The sequence below is a fragment of the Salvelinus sp. IW2-2015 genome, linkage group LG25, assembly GCF_002910315.2.
Source record: "Salvelinus sp. IW2-2015 linkage group LG25, ASM291031v2, whole genome shotgun sequence".
Lineage (NCBI taxonomy): Eukaryota > Metazoa > Chordata > Actinopteri > Salmoniformes > Salmonidae > Salvelinus > Salvelinus sp. IW2-2015.
Genome location: NC_036865.1, coordinates 24,954,412 through 24,973,329, shown reverse-complemented (window position 1 = coordinate 24,973,329; position 18,918 = coordinate 24,954,412). Strand labels below are relative to the sequence as shown.

At 42.5% G+C, this 18,918-nt stretch overlaps 1 protein-coding gene across 1 annotated transcript in view; it reads right to left on the bottom strand.

Annotated features, from left to right (window-relative positions):
* Positions 1 to 7,796: 7,796 nt before the first annotated feature.
* LOC111951744 (leucine-rich melanocyte differentiation-associated protein-like) overlaps positions 7,797 to 18,918 on the bottom strand; it is a 399,153-nt gene continuing 388,031 nt past the window's right edge. Inside the window, exons 6-7 of the mRNA XM_070434998.1 lie at positions 8,159 to 8,387; positions 7,797 to 8,013 (exon numbers count right to left, since the gene is read on the bottom strand). Of these exons, the coding sequence (XP_070291099.1) occupies positions 7,991 to 8,013; positions 8,159 to 8,387 (252 nt within the window). The 3' untranslated portion in view covers positions 7,797 to 7,990. The remainder of the gene's footprint in view (positions 8,014 to 8,158; positions 8,388 to 18,918) is intronic.

Here is an 18,918-nt window from a genome sequence, read left to right as displayed (position 1 = left end):
TTCTAACTATAGCTTTGCATATTGAGAACTAAACAGTTATCCATTATTCTGACTACAGCTTTGAGCATTGAGGACTAAACAGTTTATCCATTATTCTGACTATAGCTTTGAGCATTGAGGACTAAACAGTTTTCATTATTCATTACAGCTTTGAGCATTAGGACTAAACAGTTATCCATTATTCTAATAAAATTTGAGCATTGAGGACTAAACAGTTATCCATTTTCTGACTACAGCTTTGAGCATTGAGGACTAAACAGTTATCCATTATTCTGACTACAGCTTTGAGCATTGAGGACAAAACAGTTATCCATTATTCTTGACTATAGCTTTGTCATTGAGGACTAAACAGTTTCCATTATTCTGACTATAGCTTTGAGCATTGAGGAATAAACATTTATCCATTATTCTGACTACAGCTTTGAGCATTAGGACTAAACAGTTATCCATTATTCTGACTACAGCTTTGAGCATTGAGGACTAAACAGTTATCCATTATTCTGACTACAGCTTTGAGCATTGAGGAAAAACAGTTATCCATTATTCTGACTACAGCTTTGATCATTGAGGACTAAACAGTTATCCATTATTCTGACTATAGCTTTGAGCATTGAGGCTAAACAGTTTTCCATTATTCTGCTATACAGCTTTGAGCATTGAGGACTAAACAGTTATCCATTATTCTGACTACAGCTTTGAGATTGAGGACAAACACGTTATCCATTAATCTGACTACAGCTTTGATCATTGAGGACTAAACATTTATCCATTATTCTGACTACAGCTTTGGCATTGAGGACTAAACGTTATCCATTATTCTGACTACAGCTTGATCATTGAGGACTAAACAGTTATCCATTATTCTGACTATAGCTTGAGCATTGAGGAATAAACATTTTCATTATTCTACTATGCTTTGATCATTGAACTAAACAGTTTTCCATTATTCTGACTACAGCTTTGAGCATTGAGGACTAACGTTATCCATTATTCTGACTACAGCTTGAGCATTGAGGACTAAACAGTTATCCATTATTCTGACTACAGCTTTGAGGACAAAACAGTTATCCATTATTCTGACTACAGCTTTGATCATTGAGGACTAAAACATTTATCCATTATTCTGACTACAGCTTTGAGCATTGAGGACTAAACATTTATCCATTATTCTGACTATAGCTTTGATCATTGAGGACTAAACAGTTATCCATTATTCTGACTATAGCTTTGAGCATTTGAGGACTAAACAGTTTTCCATTATTTCTGACTCAGCTTTGAGCATTGAGGACTAAACAGTTATCCATTATTCTAACTATAGCTTTGAGCATTGAGGACTAAACAGTTTTCATTATTCTGACTACAGCTTTGAGCATTGAGGACTAAAACAGTTATCCATTATTCTGACTACAGCTTTGAGCATTGAGGACTAAACAGTTATCCATTATTCTGACTACAGCTTTGAGGCAAAAACAGTTATCCATTATTCTGACTACAGCTTTGATCATTGAGGACTAAACATTTATCCATTATTCTGACTAACGCTTTGAGCATTGAGACTAAACATTTTCCATTATTCTGACTATAGCTTTGATCATTGAGGACTAAACAGTTATCCATTATTCTGACTACAGCTTTGAGCATTGAGGAATAAACATTTATCCATTATTCTGACTACAGCTTTGAGCATGGAGGACTAAACAGTTATCCATTATTCTGACTATGCTTTGATCATTGAGGACAAAACAGTTATCCATTATTCTGACTACAGCTTTGAGGCATTGAGGACTAAACAGTTTTCCATTATTCTGACTACAGCTTTGAGGACTAAACATTTATCCATTATTCTGACTATAGCTTTGAGCATTGAGGACTAAACAGTTATCCATTATTCTGACTACAGCTTTGAGCATTGAGGACTAAACTGGTTTCCATTATTCTGACTACAGCTTTGAGCATTGAGGACTAAACAGTTATCCATTATTCTGACTATAGCTTTGAGCATTGGAGGACTAAACGGTTTTCCATTATTCTGACTACAGCTTTGAGCATTGAGGACTAAACAGTTATCCATTATTCTGACTCTACTTTGAGCATTGATGAATGAATACACATACAGTATACGTGACCTGTCATATTGTTGTCATACACATGTAAATAATTCACTTTCCGACACAAACCCCCTGCAACAACAAAACCTCAACCTTCCCAACGGGGTCACAGAGAAAACTGGTACCTGAGCAGACAAAGCCCTACCTTGACCTGCCAGAGAGTGAGCTGCCAGGGATAGCGACAGAGATGACAATAGCTCAGTGGCGGTGTGAAGAACCCTGCCTTGGAGCTATGCTGTGTAGTRGAACAATACTGCCCTACATGAAAACTCAGCCACCAAGGAGCTCGAACACCGTCTGCTTTAAAAAGKTCACAATGCTGCGCCATGGTCTGTCTCTCCTTCTTTCTTTCTTCCCTTACTTTTCTCTTTTTTGTGTGTTTCTGTGTTTCCTATTCAGGCTGCGGCTCAGCGACGGAAAGGCTGGGGCAGAGAGGCTGGGGCTATCGTGGTCTCCACAATGACAGTAGGTGGAAACTCTACCTTTCATTCCACTCAGTATAAATGGTGTAATCTATCAGTTCTGCCATTCAGGGTGATTGATTAGACGCTGTCAGAGGCTGTAAAGTGACACATTAGAATAGTTTGGTTAACAATGCCTGTAGCTAGCTGGTATGGGGCCGTTGGCTGCTGCCTGCCTAGCTGACACACAGCAATGATTAATGTGTTGTCAGCCTGTAATCCCACACCCACGCTTAATGAGGCAGGAATGTATCATCTTTAMAGAGTGGCAGATGTCAGGAGAGGGAAAGGAATCCAAGTGGTTGGAAACAATATACTTTTTCTCGCCGTGCCTGACGTGTCTGACAAGCTTTAAAAACCACAAAGAGGGCCTGTGTAAGCACAAACTTCAATGGAGGGGACTTTCATTTTGGCATCTTCCCCTCCCTCCCTCTTSYCCTCCTTCTCTCACTCCTGAAAGTCAACAACTGCTATTGAGAKCAGAGAGTTTCCCATACAGATGCAGGATCTTAATTTGACCAGTTTCTCAGAGCAGGAAATTAATCCTGCAGCAAAAGGAAATGTGAATTATTGTGTGGATTATAATTAATGGACATTTTTGTTGTGGTTGATACATTTTTAGTTAGGGCAAATCAAGTCTGACATTTTAAAGTGGAAATTACAAACTATAGAAGCCTTATTTAAAACTCCTGCAACAACAGGGTGATCTAATTAAGATCCTACAACTGTAGCTCCACATCGGCCTCCAAGTGAGTCACCAAAGTAAATGTTTTTTTTAAACCTACTATACCCCTATAGTTAAAAGTCAATACAAGGACATTATGTCAATCATCACTTTTGTTAAATGAGTTTTGGGATCCCCATACACATGATATAGGCCTACAACTCATTCTGTTAACTACACTGAAGACAATAATCAAAATAATAATTTAAAAACCACAAAAACACACATATCCTCCAATCCTAATCAAACACATTATGAGCTAGACAGTTGCAACATGATGAGTATCAGCTAGCGCATGAAGACATACTTATAACTCACAGAGGTACCATTTGCATTGTCTGATGAAATCYTAGGCAGGATTACTATAAGGATGCTAACTAGACCTCGAATGCCCCTGCACATTGGCTAACCGGGCTATCTGCATTGTGTCCCGCCACCCACCAGCCCCTCTTTTACGCTACTGCTACTCTCTGTTTATCATATATGCATAGTCACTTTAACCATATCTACATGTACATACTACCTCAATTAGCCTGACTAACCGGTGCCTGTATGTAGCCTCACTACTGTTATAGCCTCGCTACTGTTATTTTTCACTGTCTTTTTACTGTTGTTTTATTTCTTTACTTACCTACTGTTCACCTGATACCTTTTTGCACTGTTGGTTAGAGCCTGTAAGTAAGCATTTCACTGTAAGGTCTACACCTGTTGTATTCAACGCACGTGACAAATAAACTTTGATTTGATTTGAGACTACAGAGGAAATGAAGGACCTAACTGCTTAATTAACAATAGCAACTCTGGTACTTTTTGCATTCATGTGAAACTGAAATGTTGACTAAACAGTAATTCCCCTATCAACTAACAGAGATAGATACACAGTGCATTCGTAAAAGTATTCAGACCACATTACTTTTTCCACATTTTGTTACTGCCAGGGGGCAGGTAGTCTAGTGGTTGGAGCATTGGGCCAGTAGCCRAAAGGTTGCTGGATCGAATCCCCGTGCTGAAAATGTAAAAATCGGTCATTCTGCCCCTGAAGAAGGCAGTTAACCCACTGTTCACTGGTAGGTTGTCATTGTAAGAATTTGTTCTTAACTGACTTGCCTAGTTGAATAAAGGTTAAATAAAAAATAGAAMAAATATTGTAAAATTAGTTTAAAAAAAATAATCTACACACAATTCCCCATAATGACAAAGCAAAAACAGGTTTTTAGAAATTTTAGCWAATTTATTACAAATAAAAACAGAAATATTTACATAAGTATTCAGACCCTTTGCTATGAGACTCGAAATTGAGCTCAGGTGCATCCTGTTTCCATTGATTATCCTTGAGATGATCCTACAACTTGATTGGAGTCCACCYGTGGTAAATTCAATTGATTGGACAAGATTTGGAAAGGCACACACCTGTCTATATAAGGTCCCACAGTTGACAATGCATGTCAGAGCAAAAACCAAGCCATGAGGTCGAAGGAATTGTCCGTAGAGCTCCGAGACAGGATTGTGTCAAGGCACAGATCTGGAGAAGGGAACCAAAAATTTCTGCAGCATTGAATGTCTCCAAGAATACAGTGGCCTCCATCATTCTTAAATGGAAGAAGTTTGGAACTCTTCCTAGAGCTGGCTGCCCGGCCAAACTGAGCAATCAGGGAAGAAGGGCCTTTGTCAGGGAGGTGACCAACAACCTGATGGTCACTCTGACAGAGCTCCAGAGTTCTGTTGAGATGGAAGAACCTTCCAGAAAGACAACCATATCTGCAGCACTTCACCAATCAGGCCTTTATGGTAGAGTGGACGGACGGAAGCCGCTCCTCAGTAAAAGGCACATGTAAGCCCGATTGGAGTTTGCCAAAAGKCACCTAAAGACTCAGACCATGAGAAACAAGATTATCTGGTCTGATGAAACCAAGATTGAACTCTTAGGCCTGAATGCCAACTGTCACGTCTAGAGGAAACCTGGCACCATCCCTATGGTGAAGCGTGGTGGTGGCAGCATCATGCTTTGGGGATATTTTTCAGTGGCAGGGAATGAGAGACTAGTCAGGATCGAGGGAAAGCTGAACGGAGAACAGTACAGAGAGATCCTTGATGAAAACCTGCTCCAGAGCGATCAGGACCTCAGACTGTGGCGAAGGTTAACCTTCCAACAGAACAACGACCCTAGGCACACAGCCGAAACAACGCAAGAGTGGCTTCGGGACAAGTCTCTGAATGTCCTTGAGTGGCCCAGCCAGAGCCCAGACTTGAACCCGATCGAACATCTCTGGAGAGTCCTGAAAATAGCTGTGCAGTGATGCTCCCCATCCAACTTGACAGAGCTTGAGAGGATCTGCAGAGAAGAATGGGAGAAACTCCCCAAATACAGGTGTGCCAAGCTTGTAGCGTCACACCCAAGAAGACTCAAGGATGTAATCGCTGCCAAAGATGCTTCAACAAAGTACTGAGTAAAGGGTCTGAATACTTATGTAAATGTGATATCAGTGTTTATTTTTAATACTTTAGCAAAAAAATTCAAAAAACCTGTTTGCTTTTTTATTACGGGGTATTTTGTGTAGATTGAAGGAAAAAAACTATTTTATACATTTTAGAATAAGTCTGTAAAGTAACATGTGGAAAAGGTCAAGGGGTCTGAATACTTTCCGAATGCACTGTATAATAGATAAATGATCCATCTCTGACAGAGAGATCTCCAGCCCCTGGTACGGCCCAGAGAAACAGCATTAGCTACAGCCCCTGGCATGGCCCAGGGAAACAGCATTAGCTACAGCCCCTGGCATGGTCCAGGGAAACAGCATTAGCTACAGCCCCTGGCATGGCCCCAGGGAAAAAGCATAGTCTAGCCCCTGGCGTGGCCCAGGAACAGACCATAGCTACATGCTTCCTTTGCATTGGTCCGTGGAACAATCAGCATTTAGCATAGCCCTGGCATTGGCCCAGTGGATATAGCATTAGCGTATCAGCCCTGGCAATGGCAACCTTGTCGCCGGCATGTCCCAGGAGCAGCATTATGCTAACAGCCCTGGCATGGTCCATGGGAACAGCATTAGCTACAGGCCCTGGCATGGCCAGGGAAACAGTAGCATTAGCTACAGCCCTGGCATTGGTCAGGGAAACAGCATTAGCTACAGCCCCTGGCATGGTCCAGGGAAACTAGCATTAGCTTACAAGCCCTGGCATGATCAGGGAAACAGCTAGTTAAGCGGAGGTCAGGGAAACAACAGCATTAGTAGCCTGCTGGTCAGGGAACAGCATTAGTTACAGCCGTGGCATGGCCAGGGAAACACAGCATTAGCTACAGGCCCCTGGCATGGGTCCAGGGACAACTAGCATTAGTTACAGCCCCTGGCATGGCGCCAGGGAAAACAACAGCATTAGCTACAGCCCTGATGCATGTCCAGGGAAAACAGCATTAGCTTACAGCGCCTGGCATGATCCAGGGAAAAAGCATTAGCTACAGCCCCTGGATGATCCGGGCAACAGCACTTAGCTACAGCCCTGGCATGTCCAGGAAACAACAGCATTAGCTACAGCCCCTGGCATGGTCCAGGGAACCGCATTAGTACAGCCCCTGGATGGTCAGGGAACAGCATTAGCTCAGCCCCTGCATGGTCCAGGGAAAGCAACAGCATTAGCTACAGAACCAAAGCCCTTCAGAACCCAACCATCTGTTCTCTCATTGCCTGGCACAGATCATCATTACAAGGGACTAACACAGACACAATCACCAGAGACACAGAGTACAGCAAAGCTTGTACTTTGTAATGACTTACAACATATTGAATAAGTCTGGTCATTGAAGTGAACAGCATATAGTTAAGCATCTGGATAAACAGACGGTCAATATGTCAACAAGTCAATTTAACCGCAACTCAGTGTTGTTGATATGAGAAGGAAATACCAGAATACACGGCTCGTTCAGGGTAGGTTCGAAAAGGGCCTAACAGAAATAAGTAAACTCTGTTTTTATAATCAATTATGTTAAATCACTTTGGTGGTTTGAATTGCATTTTTTAAATGTCAACATCAATCTAGCCCTCTAGAATACTGTTTCTGCATAAGTAGAGCTTTGGAGGGTTTTGTGGGGGCGTGAGGTAAAATGAGAAGGGATCAGTTTGAGAGAGAGCGAGACCTGTTGCACAAGAAGGTATAATGATGGGACGGTAAGTCGGAAGTAGGTGCAGGTGAAACGTTTTAATAAAACAACAAAACAGAACACGACACTCAACATAATGGCCAGTACGGCGATAAAAGGACAATAACCAACTGTGAGTAAACATGGGAGAGTGAGTAAAGGGGAGGAAATGTGAAGGTAAATGGAGTCTAGGTGTGTAATCATAATGATGAGTGCCAGTAGTGCGCGCTGATGATTCCCAGGACTGTGGTTAGTATTCCGGCGATGATCGCGCCGGAAGCAGATGTGACAGTCACCGCGACCCCGCCTCGACGCGCGGCTCCTGCGTTGCAGGAACCAAATGCTTGACGAGGAGGACGTCCCCGGGGACGTGGAGCGACTCGATCCGGGCAGCGAAGGTGGAAATCACGGATGATGTTGGAATCCAGAATTTCCTCCACTGGAACCCAACACYGCTCCTCAGGGCCATACCCCTCCCAGTCCAGCAGAGATCTGACAGCATACGCTGGACTGCCCTCGGTGTCCAGGGTGGTTGGTGGGGTGTCGTGGGGGACAGCATCAGCTAGAGGACCAGGAACCACCGGCCTGAGAATGGAAACAAGGGTGTGATAYGGTAGTGACTGGGCAGTTGTAACCTATACRTCACCTCGTTGGAAGGGAGTCAACCCAGTGGAGTGACGTAGTGAATTCTGGGCGTACTCTGCCCATGGAAGGAATCATGCCCACTCACCCTGCCGGTCCAGACAGTGACTCCTCAGGAACCTCCCCAGCTCCTGGTTCATCCTCTCCATCTGCCCATTGGACTGAGGCCAGTACCCGGAAGTGAGGCTGACCGTGACCCTGAGCTTCTCCATGAAGGCCCTCCATACTTGTGATGTGAATTGGGGGCCACGATCAGAGACAATGTCCTCCAGAAGGCCATAATGCCGTAAGACCTGCTGGAAGAGTGCCTCAGGAACCTGGAGAGCAGTGGTTAGACCAGGAAGAGGAATTAAACGACACGACTTAGAAAGTCTATCCACTACCAGCAGAATGGTGGTGAAACTGTCAGAGGGGAGATCGGTTACAAAGTCAATGGATAGATGAGACCAGGGTCACTGAGGCACGGGAAGCGGTAGGAGCTTTCCTGCTAGAGTATTCCGAGGAGACTTGGATTGGGCACACAGAACAGGAGTTGACATGGCGCAGGATGTCACACTAAGGTGGGCCACCAGTATATCTCAGCGATGGAGTGGATGGTGCGAGAAATACCTGGATGTCCAGCGACGAMCTCTGTGTGTGCCCAGGTCAGCAGCCGATCCCTTATCCCTGTGGGAATGTATGTAGATGTGCTCGGGAGGACAGTTCAGGGGCGCGGGCTCCCTCTCCAGAGCCTGGCGGATGTCCACATCTACGTCCCAGACCACAGGAGCAACAACTCGGGAGGATGGGAAGCAGGTCCTCCGGCATTCAGGTGACCAGTCTGTGATTCTCATCCTCAACCATGAAATAATGGGGTTATGGTGTTGAAGCCAAGGGAGGCCGAGGATGATCTTGTGAACTGGTGATGAAGGTGATATTCTCCTGATTGGAATCCACGGTGAGGGTTAGTTGTTGGGTGACGGTTCTGGATCCTAGAGGGCGACAGTCGAGACCTTAAACCGGAAAAGGAGAGGAGAGCGTGTAGGTAGTAATATTGAGAGGAGGCAAGGGTCTGATCCATAAAGTTCCCCGCGGCGCCGGAATCCACTAAAGTTGTAGACACAGGGCATGAGGGACAGTCAAGCAGAGTGATGGGTACTAAAAAGAGTATAACAGGAAGAGCAGTAGATGGAATAATCACTCCTGGCCCAGGGGATGTAACGTGACCGTCCCTCTGCTCTAGTGAATCCCGGATTCTGAAGTAACGGACACCGCTGGCACTTGTGCCCTCCCTGGCCACAGTACAGACAGAGTCCCAGCTATATCCGTCTGCGTCGTTCCGCCGCGGGAAGGTGTGTGATCCCTACCTTCATGGGTTCAGGCTCTGATCCCGAACACTCGCCGAAGGAGGGAGAGAAGCGATGAAGATGCCTATGCTCCCGGAGGAGGTTATCCAGACGGATGKCCATCCAAGCCCATTCCAATCCAATGGCCATTCAAGCCCATTCCAAAGCCCGCCCAGTCAGCAGAGAAATAACCGTGGCAACCTTAGACCTCTCGGTGGTGGGGGCTCCCATCTGATGTGTGAAATAGAGRGAGCACTGAAGGAGGAAGCCACGGCATTTGGATRGTATCCKGTCATATTTCTCCAGGAGGGATAGACGGGCATTGCTGACCTGAGCGGGTTGCTGAATGGGCTGGTGTGCTGACTCGTTGGGTAGACTGGCTCTAATATATCCTCCGCTGTTGAGACGTTGTAAACTGTGGAGAACATCTTCCATGGCCGTCCCCAGTTGAGCCAGCTGAACATGGTGTTGACGAAGAAGTTCACCTTGTTCATTGATCGTCTGGGAGATGTCCGGTTGTCCTGCTGCTTACATATTTTGAGTTGGTATTCTATAATAAAGGGGCGCTAAGTCGGAAGCAGGTGAAACATTTCAATAAAACAACAAAACCAAGACACAACAGTAACATAAGGCAGTACGCCGATACACAGGAACAATACCAACTGGTGAGTGAACATGGGAGAGTGACATTTAAAGGGGAGGGAATGATGAAGGTAATGGAGTCCAGGTGTGAATCATAATGATTAACAGGTGTGTAATGATGAGTGCCAGGTGTACGTAATGATGATTCCCAGGACCGGTGGTTAGTATYCCGGCGACATCACGCGCCGGTGGGGAGGARGGAGCAGGAGTAGACGTGACAAAAGGGCAACCAGTGAAGAATAAACACTATTGTAAATACAACCCATATTTATGTTTATTTATTTTCCCTTTTGTACTTTAAATATTTGGACATAATATGACATTTGAAATGTCTTTATTATTTTGGAACTTTTGTGAGTGTAATGTACACTTTACATTTTTATTGTTAATTTCACTTTTGTTTATTATCTACAGTTGAAGTCGGAAGTTTACATACACTTAAGTTGGAGTCATTAAAACTCGTTTTTCAACCACTATACACCAATTTCTTGTCAACAAACTATAGTTAAGGCATGTCGGTTAGGACATCTACTTTGTGCATGACACAAGTAATTTTTCCAACAATTGTTTACAGACAGATTATTTCACTTATAATTCACTATATCACAATTCCAGTGGGTCAGAAGTTTACATATACTAAGTTGACTGTGCCTTTAAACAGCTTGGAAAATTACAGAAAATGATGTCATGGCTTTAGAAGCTTCTGAGTCAATTGGAGGTGTACCTGTGGATGTATTTCAAGGCCTACCTTCAAACTCAGTGCCTCTTTGCTTGACATCATGGACAAATCTWAAGAAATCAGCCAAGATCTCAGAAAAAAATATTGTAGACCTCCACAAGTCTGGTTCATCATCCTTGGATGTATTGAAGCAACATCTCAAGACATCAGTCAGGAAGTTAAAGCTTGGTCGCAAATGGGTCTTCCAAATGGACAATGACCCCAAGCATACTTCCAAAGTTGTGGCAAAATGGCTTAAGGACAACAAAGTCAAGGTATTGGAGTGGCCATCACAAAGCCCTGACCTCAATCCCATAGAAAATGTGTGGGCAGAACTGAAAAAGCGTGTGCGAGCAAGGAGGCCTACAAACCTGACTCAGTTACAGCTCTGTCAGGAGGAATGGGCCAAAATTCACCCAACTTATTGTGGGAAGCTTGTGGAAGGCTACCCAAAACATTTGATCCAAGTTAAACTATTTAAAGGCAATGCTACCAAATACTAATTGAGTCTATGTAAACTTCTGACCCACTGGGAATGTGATGTAAGAAATAAAAGCTGAAATAAATCYTTCTCTCTACTATTATTCTGACATTTCACATTCTTAAAATAAAGTGGTGACCCTAAATGACCTACTGTACTTCACTTGCTTTGGCAATGTTAACATATGTTTCCCATGCCAATAAAGCCCTTAAATTGAAATTAATTGTAATTAAATTGAGAGAGAGAGAGAGAGAACGAGATGGAGGGAGAGGTAGAGAGGACAGAACTGCATGTATGTTGGTAAAGTATGATCACTGGTGTTAAGTGACAGTTTAATTTGAGTGGAAACATTCTATTTGACAGCCTTTTCCTCTGTCTTAAAGAGACAGATCATAGAGCAGCAACAATGCAGAAGGAAGAACGTTAACATTCTCATTGGCTTATTATTATTATTATGGTACATTTCTGGAACATGATGTACTTTTCTGATGCAAAAACCTCAAGCTCAATATTATGATAATGATGAAGAAGTCTACAAATACTTGGATTTTACTGACATGAATAAAAGTAGCAGGGCTTATGCAAGCATTATCATTATTTGTCAAAGTTGTAAAAAACTGTATTTAAAATACAGGGAAAAAATACCACATTATTATAACTCAGCCTTGGACAGCTTTCAGTCGGGCCTCAAACTAAAGCACTAAATGCATGAGACATCGAGACAACAAACGGTTCACCACAATGGCATTGTCCCCATTTTCTTCCTACCAAAACCCAGAGAGGAACATTTGTAAATATAAAGCAGTTCCAGTCAGAAASACTAACCGAGCCCTTAAAATCATCTATTGGTTTTTATACGGTAATTCATTTAAAGGTGCTTTAAAGTAGTACAGTGTGTTGATGATGCCTGTGATGTGATTTATAAGAATACTGAGTCACTCCCTCTGATTACAGTTGTTTGCATGCACCGTTGCCCTCGCCGTGACCTCACAAGTCACAGCTGCCAAATCGCATAGAATGCAGAACTTTTCYCTCTGTTTTCAAAGCTGGTCGGTCCAAACACTGAGTGAACGAACCGACGCTGAGCCGACACTTCAGGTCCATGGACTGTAAGAACCGACAGACAACAGAGGGAGACTGTGTGGTCCACGCCGTCCCTGACATGTGGAAGACAATGCTTTCATGTGTTTCAGTTTCTGACTGAAGAGTGCAGGGAGAGAGAGTCAGAAAGTAGTGCTGTGTGTTTCCTGTTGCCTAAACACTTGAAACAAAAACCTCAATAACAAGATGATTATAGAGACGTACTATAACAAGCATGAATGGTCATGTTCTGAACTGGCCTGTCACAATTAAAAGAGATTCATCTCTGTTATGGCTCTGTTGTTTTCAGTGAAATGCATTGTCTGGAGTCCATCAGAATTCCATCCATAACATGAATTAACAATGCTTAAACACGGCGAGCAGTATTGTGTGGTATGTCACACTTAAACATCTGGCTGCTTTTTTTCTGTCAACTTTTTCTGTATTTTCTTTTTTCCATATGTAGAAGCTGTATAACCTGCAAAGTATCCATCACTAAATCGTATTATTCTTAATACCTATTTACTAAATCGTATTATTCTTAATACCTATTTACTAAATTGTATTTTCTTAACACATGTTACTTCAAAATGAATATTGTATTATAAATATCAAAAATGTCTCAAAGGATAATAATGATCTACTTCAATCAATCGATATCCAAACCTTATGTGAGAATGGAAAAGAAAACATCCAGTTTTTGAGTGTTAGCACAAGCTAGTCTGAGGCCAATACAGGGTAGGACTCATGACATGGAAACACATCATCTATCATTAGAGTTGCAAAAATCTTTCGGGAAATCCTGATTGGATGTTCTGCTTATTTCCTACTGATTCCGGAAATTATGAACCAGATTTTCTGGAAAACCAGGGAATTTAGGAAAATGTACTGGATTTTTGCTACTCTATTCACCACACTGTCCTGACTTAAAACCTATACAGAAGCAGAGCATAGAAAACATTGGACATGATAATAATAATAACCTTTACTTAACTAGGCAAGTCAGTTAAGAACWAATTCTTATTTACAATGACGGCCTACCCCGGCCAAACCCGGACAACGCTGGGCCAATTGTGCGCCGCCCTATGGRACTCCCAATCACAGCCGCTTGTGATACAGCCTGGATTTGAACCAGGGTGTCTGTAGTGATGCCTCAAGCACTGAGATGCAGTTCCTTAGACTGCTGCACCACTCAGGAGCCCCAAAAGTAATAATATATAATTGAAATATTTTCATAAAGCTGGAAATATATCAATTACTATGCTGAGAGAAAACAGTATGATAAACTTGCGTTCASAGCAATCTGTTTGGTAGTATGTTCTTGTTGAGAAGAATATTCTGGAATGTATCCATTAAAATGATTCAGAAAACCCACTACATCCTCAAAGCGCTATCAAATCAACTCAAACTGTATTAGTCACATGCGCTGAATACATCATATGTAGACCTTACTGCGAAATGCTTACTTACAAGCCCTTAACCTACAGCGCAGTTCAAGAAATATAGTTAAGTAAATATTTACAAAATAAACTAAAGTAAAAAATAATAAAAAGTAACACAATAAAATAACAATAACGAGGCTATATACAGGGGGTACCAGTGGCCATTTGATTAATAGTTMAGCAGTCTTATGGCTTGGGGGTAGAAGCTGTTAAGGAGTCTTTTGGTCCTAGACTTGGTGCTCCGGTACCGCTTGCCRTGCGGTAGCAGAGAAAACAGTCTATGACTTGGGTGACTGGGGTCTTTGACAAATTTTTGGGCTTTCCTCTGACACCGCCTAGTATATAGGTCCTGGATGGCAGGAAGCTTGGCTTTTGGTCTAGGCTATCCGGGAGGATGCTGTTGATGTGAGCCATGACCAACCCTTCAAAGCACTTCATGGCTACAAACGTGAGTGCTACGGGCGGTAATCATTTAGGCAGGTTACCTTCGCATCCTTGGGCACAGGTACAATGGTGGTCTGCTTGAAACATAGCTATTACAGACTCGGWCAGGGAGAGGTTGAAAATGTCAGTGAAGACACTTGCCAGTAGGTACGCGCATACTTTGAGTACACATCCTGGTAATCCGTTTKGCCCCGCAGCTTTGTGAATGTWGACCTGTTTAAAGGTCTTGCTCACATCGGGTACCGAGAGCGTTATCACACAGTCGTCCAGTACAGCTGGTGCTCTCATGCATGCTTCAGTGTTGCTTGCCTCGAAGCGAGCATAAAAGGCATTTAGCTTGTCTGCTAGGCTCACGTCACTGGGCAGCTCGCGTCTGGGTTTCCCTTTGTAGTCAGTAATACATTTCAAGCCCTGCCACACCCGAGCCGGTGTAGTAGGATTCAATCTTTATCCTCTATTGACGCTTTGCTTGTTTGATGGTTCATCTGAGGGAATAGCGGGATTTCTTATAAGCGTCCAGATTAGTATCCCGCTCCTTGAAAGCGGCAGCTCTAGCCTTTAGCTCGATGCGGATGTTGCCTGTAATCCATGGCTTCTGGTTGGGATATGTATGTACGGTCACTGTGGGGATGACTTCGTCGATGCACTTATTGATGAAGCMGATGACTGAGGTGGTATACTCCTCAATGCCATTGGATGAATCCCGGAACATATTCCAGTCTGTGCTAGCAAAACAGTCCTGTAGCGTAGCATCCGCRTCATCTGACCAGTTTCATATTGAGCGAGTCACTGGTAATTCCTGGTTTAGTTTTTGCTTGTAAGCAGGAATCAGGAGGATAGAAAAATTTATGGTCGATTTGCCAAATGGAGGGCGACAGAGAGCGTTGTATGCATCTCTGTGTGCAGAGTAAAAGTGGTCTAGAGTTTTTTCCCCTCCGGTTGCACGGGACAAGCTGGTAGAAATGAGGTAAAACAGATTTAAGTTTGCCTGCATTAAAGACCCTGGCCACTTGAAGCTTCGGGATGAGCATTTTTGTTTGCTGATGGCCTTATACAGCTGGTTGGGTGCTGTCTTAGTGCCGCAGCGGTTTGTTGTGGTAAATAGACGTCTATAAATAATATAGATGAAAACTCTCTGTTAGATAGTGTGGTCTACAGCTTTCACAAGATACTCTACCTCAGACGAGCAATACCTCGAAATTTCTTTAATATAGACATTGCGCACCAGCTGTTATTGACAAATAAACACACACCCCTGCCCCTCGTCTTACCAGAAGTAGCTTCTCTGTCCTGCCAGTGCATGGAAAATCCCGGCAGCTCTATATTATCAGTGTCGTCGTTCAGCACGACTTGGTGAAACATAAGCTAATACAGTTTTTAATGGCCCGTTGGCAGGATAATCTTGATTGTAGATCATCCATTTTATTTTCCAATGATTGCACGTTGGCCAATATAACTGATGGCAGTGGGGGTTTACTCACTCGCCTACGAATTCTCAGAAGGCAGCCCGACCTCCGCTCCCTTTTTCTCTGTCTTTTCTTCGCGCAAATTATGGGGATTTGGGCCCGTTCCCAAGAAAGCAGTATATCCTTCACGTCGGACTCGTTAAAGAAAAAATCTTCTTCCAGTTCGAGGTGAGTGTCACGTTCTGACCTTAGTTCCTTTTTTATATCTTTATTTTAGTTTGGTCAGGGCGTGAGTTGGGGTGGGCATTCTATGTTGTTTTTCTATGTTTTGTTCTGTTGTTAGATTTCTATGTGTTGGGCCTAGTATGGTTCTCAATCAGAGGCAGGTGTCAGTCGTTGTCTCTGATTGGGAGCCATATTTAGGTATCCTGTTTTTCATTGTGTGTGGTGGGTGATTGTTTCCTGTTGTAGTGTTTGTTTCACATTTCAGGACTGTTTCGGTTTTCGGTATTATTCACTTTGTTATTTTGTATTTTTCAGTGTTCARTTTTAATAAATTAAAATGGACACTTACCACGCTGCGTATTGGTCCGATCCTTGCTACTCTTCAGACGAAGAGGACGAGAACCGTTACAGTGAGTAATCGCTGTTCTGATGTCCATAAGTTATTTTCATAAGAGATGGTACCAGCAACATTATGTACAACATTTGTAAAAAAAATAAGTTGCAAACAACACGAAAAAACGAACAAAATAGCACAGTTGGTTAGGAGCACGTAAAATGTCAGCCATCCCCTCTGGCACCATTCTGCCATCCATTCTATCGCATGTTGTTTGTTAATTTTGAAGATTAGTTATAAAAAAATGACACAAGCATAAATCATGTGTAGGCCTATAATACACAATCATGGCTCTCAAATCATGTGGTCTACTTCAGATATTTGGACTGGTTAACATCAGCGGAGGGAAAAACAGAACTGAAAAGATCCACTTGAGGACTTTCCTGGCTCTGTCACTGTCGATTCCACTGAAGAGCCRTCACCCTGAGAGCAAGGGCTCATGGGAGACGAGAGCTGGTTCTAACTGCCCCGCGACGCCGTCTGCTTCACATTACACGCAGGATGTGGGAAGAAAAACTCATGTCCCGGGCTCTAATATCAAGTCAAACTCTCTAACCGAGCAAACTGTAGTGACATCCATGGAACCATTATACCCCCTGACGTAGCTACCAAGCTGTGTTTAGTGGCAGGGTACTGAGCGTTTACTTCCTTCACTGTGAAATGTACTTTAACATGCARGACAGGGAGTAAAATCTTATAATACCGGTCAAATCCGACATGGCCTCTCTGAGTGGCGCCCAGGATTGCAGAAATACAGAACGGTATTTCWGAGTGTTTTGATAGACCTGGTCAGTTAGACCTGGTTTCAACAACATGATGAGGGCTTGGTGGTAGTGAAGCAGGGTATTTTCTCCAGSCCAGAGCAGTCCAAATGTCTCTATGCGGTCTAGCGCCATCGCATTCCATGACCTTCGAGTCCTCAAAGAGAATTATCACATTATGGCATTCCAACACGCCCAATTTCCCAAAATACAGCTCAAGGCATTCCCACTCTCTGCTTCTCTCTTCTCTGTGTCTGTCTGTTGCGGTCTGGGAAAAACACTTCAATGGCCTTCACTCAATGTACTTGTTTATTTCAGGTATTTGGCCATCCCTCTCCTTCTGTCTCATACTCCCTCCCTTTGATTCTATTAGTCTCTGTCTCTCTACTTAAAAAAAAAAATATCTCTCTTCTTCTTTCTCTCTTAGTTTATGTCTCTCTCTCTCTTACCCTCTATATCTCTCTCTCTCTCTCTCTGTTTGTCCCATTGCTCATCCTCTCCACTCAGGAAATCCAATAAGACAGAGACTAAATCACGCTGTCTTCATAACTATGGTGGCAGAAGATGACCTCCCTAGCTAGTGTCATAAACATTAACAACAACACAATGAGACACTGAGGGTGTTATGTATTTCTAAGGCCAAGTGGTGCATGAAAATACACTAAATTATCCTCAGGCAGACAACTTGTCCACACATAAATAACAACTTTTACTGCACTTACTGTGTTTTATACGATTTTGTTGGGCATAGTCTACAGTCCACACTAAAGTACAGATGTTCTATCTTAAATTGATCACTGTTGTCATGGATACTTTTCCTGCACAGCAGGAAATGCAAATTGTAGTCTATTCAAGGTTTAAAAAGGTTTCYAACGTTTGTAATTTCCACTTTAAAACAAAAAATGGCCATGAATTATAATACAAATAATAATTCACATTTCCTGTTGCTGTAGGATTAGTTTCCTGCTGTGAGAAACTGGTCAAATTAAGATAGCACATGTATAATAACAATATAGGTTTGACATTGACATCACCCAATGCCGAACAGAGTTGATCTTACAACAAATACTGTTTTTTACATGCGTGCTTTCTCTAAATGTTCCCCCGAAAACATTGAGCAGACATCCAGCTCTCTGGACATGATTTAGTAGACTTGGAAAAGGTTCAGAATGTTGGAGAAGTGGATATGATTTAGTAGACTTGGTAACTTTGTAATTCCCTTTAAAACAAAAAATGGCCATGAATTATAATACAATAATAATTCACATTTCCTGTTGCTGTAGGATTAGTTTCTCTGTGTGAGAAACTGGTCAAATTAAGATAGCACATGTATATAAACAATATAGGTTTGACATTACATTACCCAATGCCGAACAGAGTTGATCTTACAACAAATACTGTTTTTTACATGCGTGCTTTCTCAATAGTTCCCCGAAAACATTGAGCAGACATCCAGCTCTGGACATGATTTAGTAGATTGAAGTTCAGAATGTTGGAGAAGTGGATATGATGTTAGAGACTTGGAAAAGTCAGAATGTTGGAGAAGTGGATATGAAGTAGACTTGGAAAAGTTCAGAATGTTGGAGAAGTGGATATGATTATAGACTTGGAAAAGGTGCAGAATGTTGGAGAAGTGGATATGATTTAGTAGACTTGGAAAAAGTTGCAGAATGTTTGGAGAAGTGGATATGATTTAGTAGACTTGGAAAAGGTTCAGAATGTTGGAGAAGTGATATGATTTAGTAGACTTGGAAAAGTTCAGAATGTTGGAGAAAGTGATATGATTTAGTAGACTTGGAAAAGGTTCAGAATGTTGGAAAGTGGATATGATTTAGTAGACTTGGAAAAGGTGCAGAATGTTGGAGAAGTGGATATGATTTAGTAGACTTGGAAAAGGTTCAGAAATGTGGAGAAGTGGAAGATTTGTAGA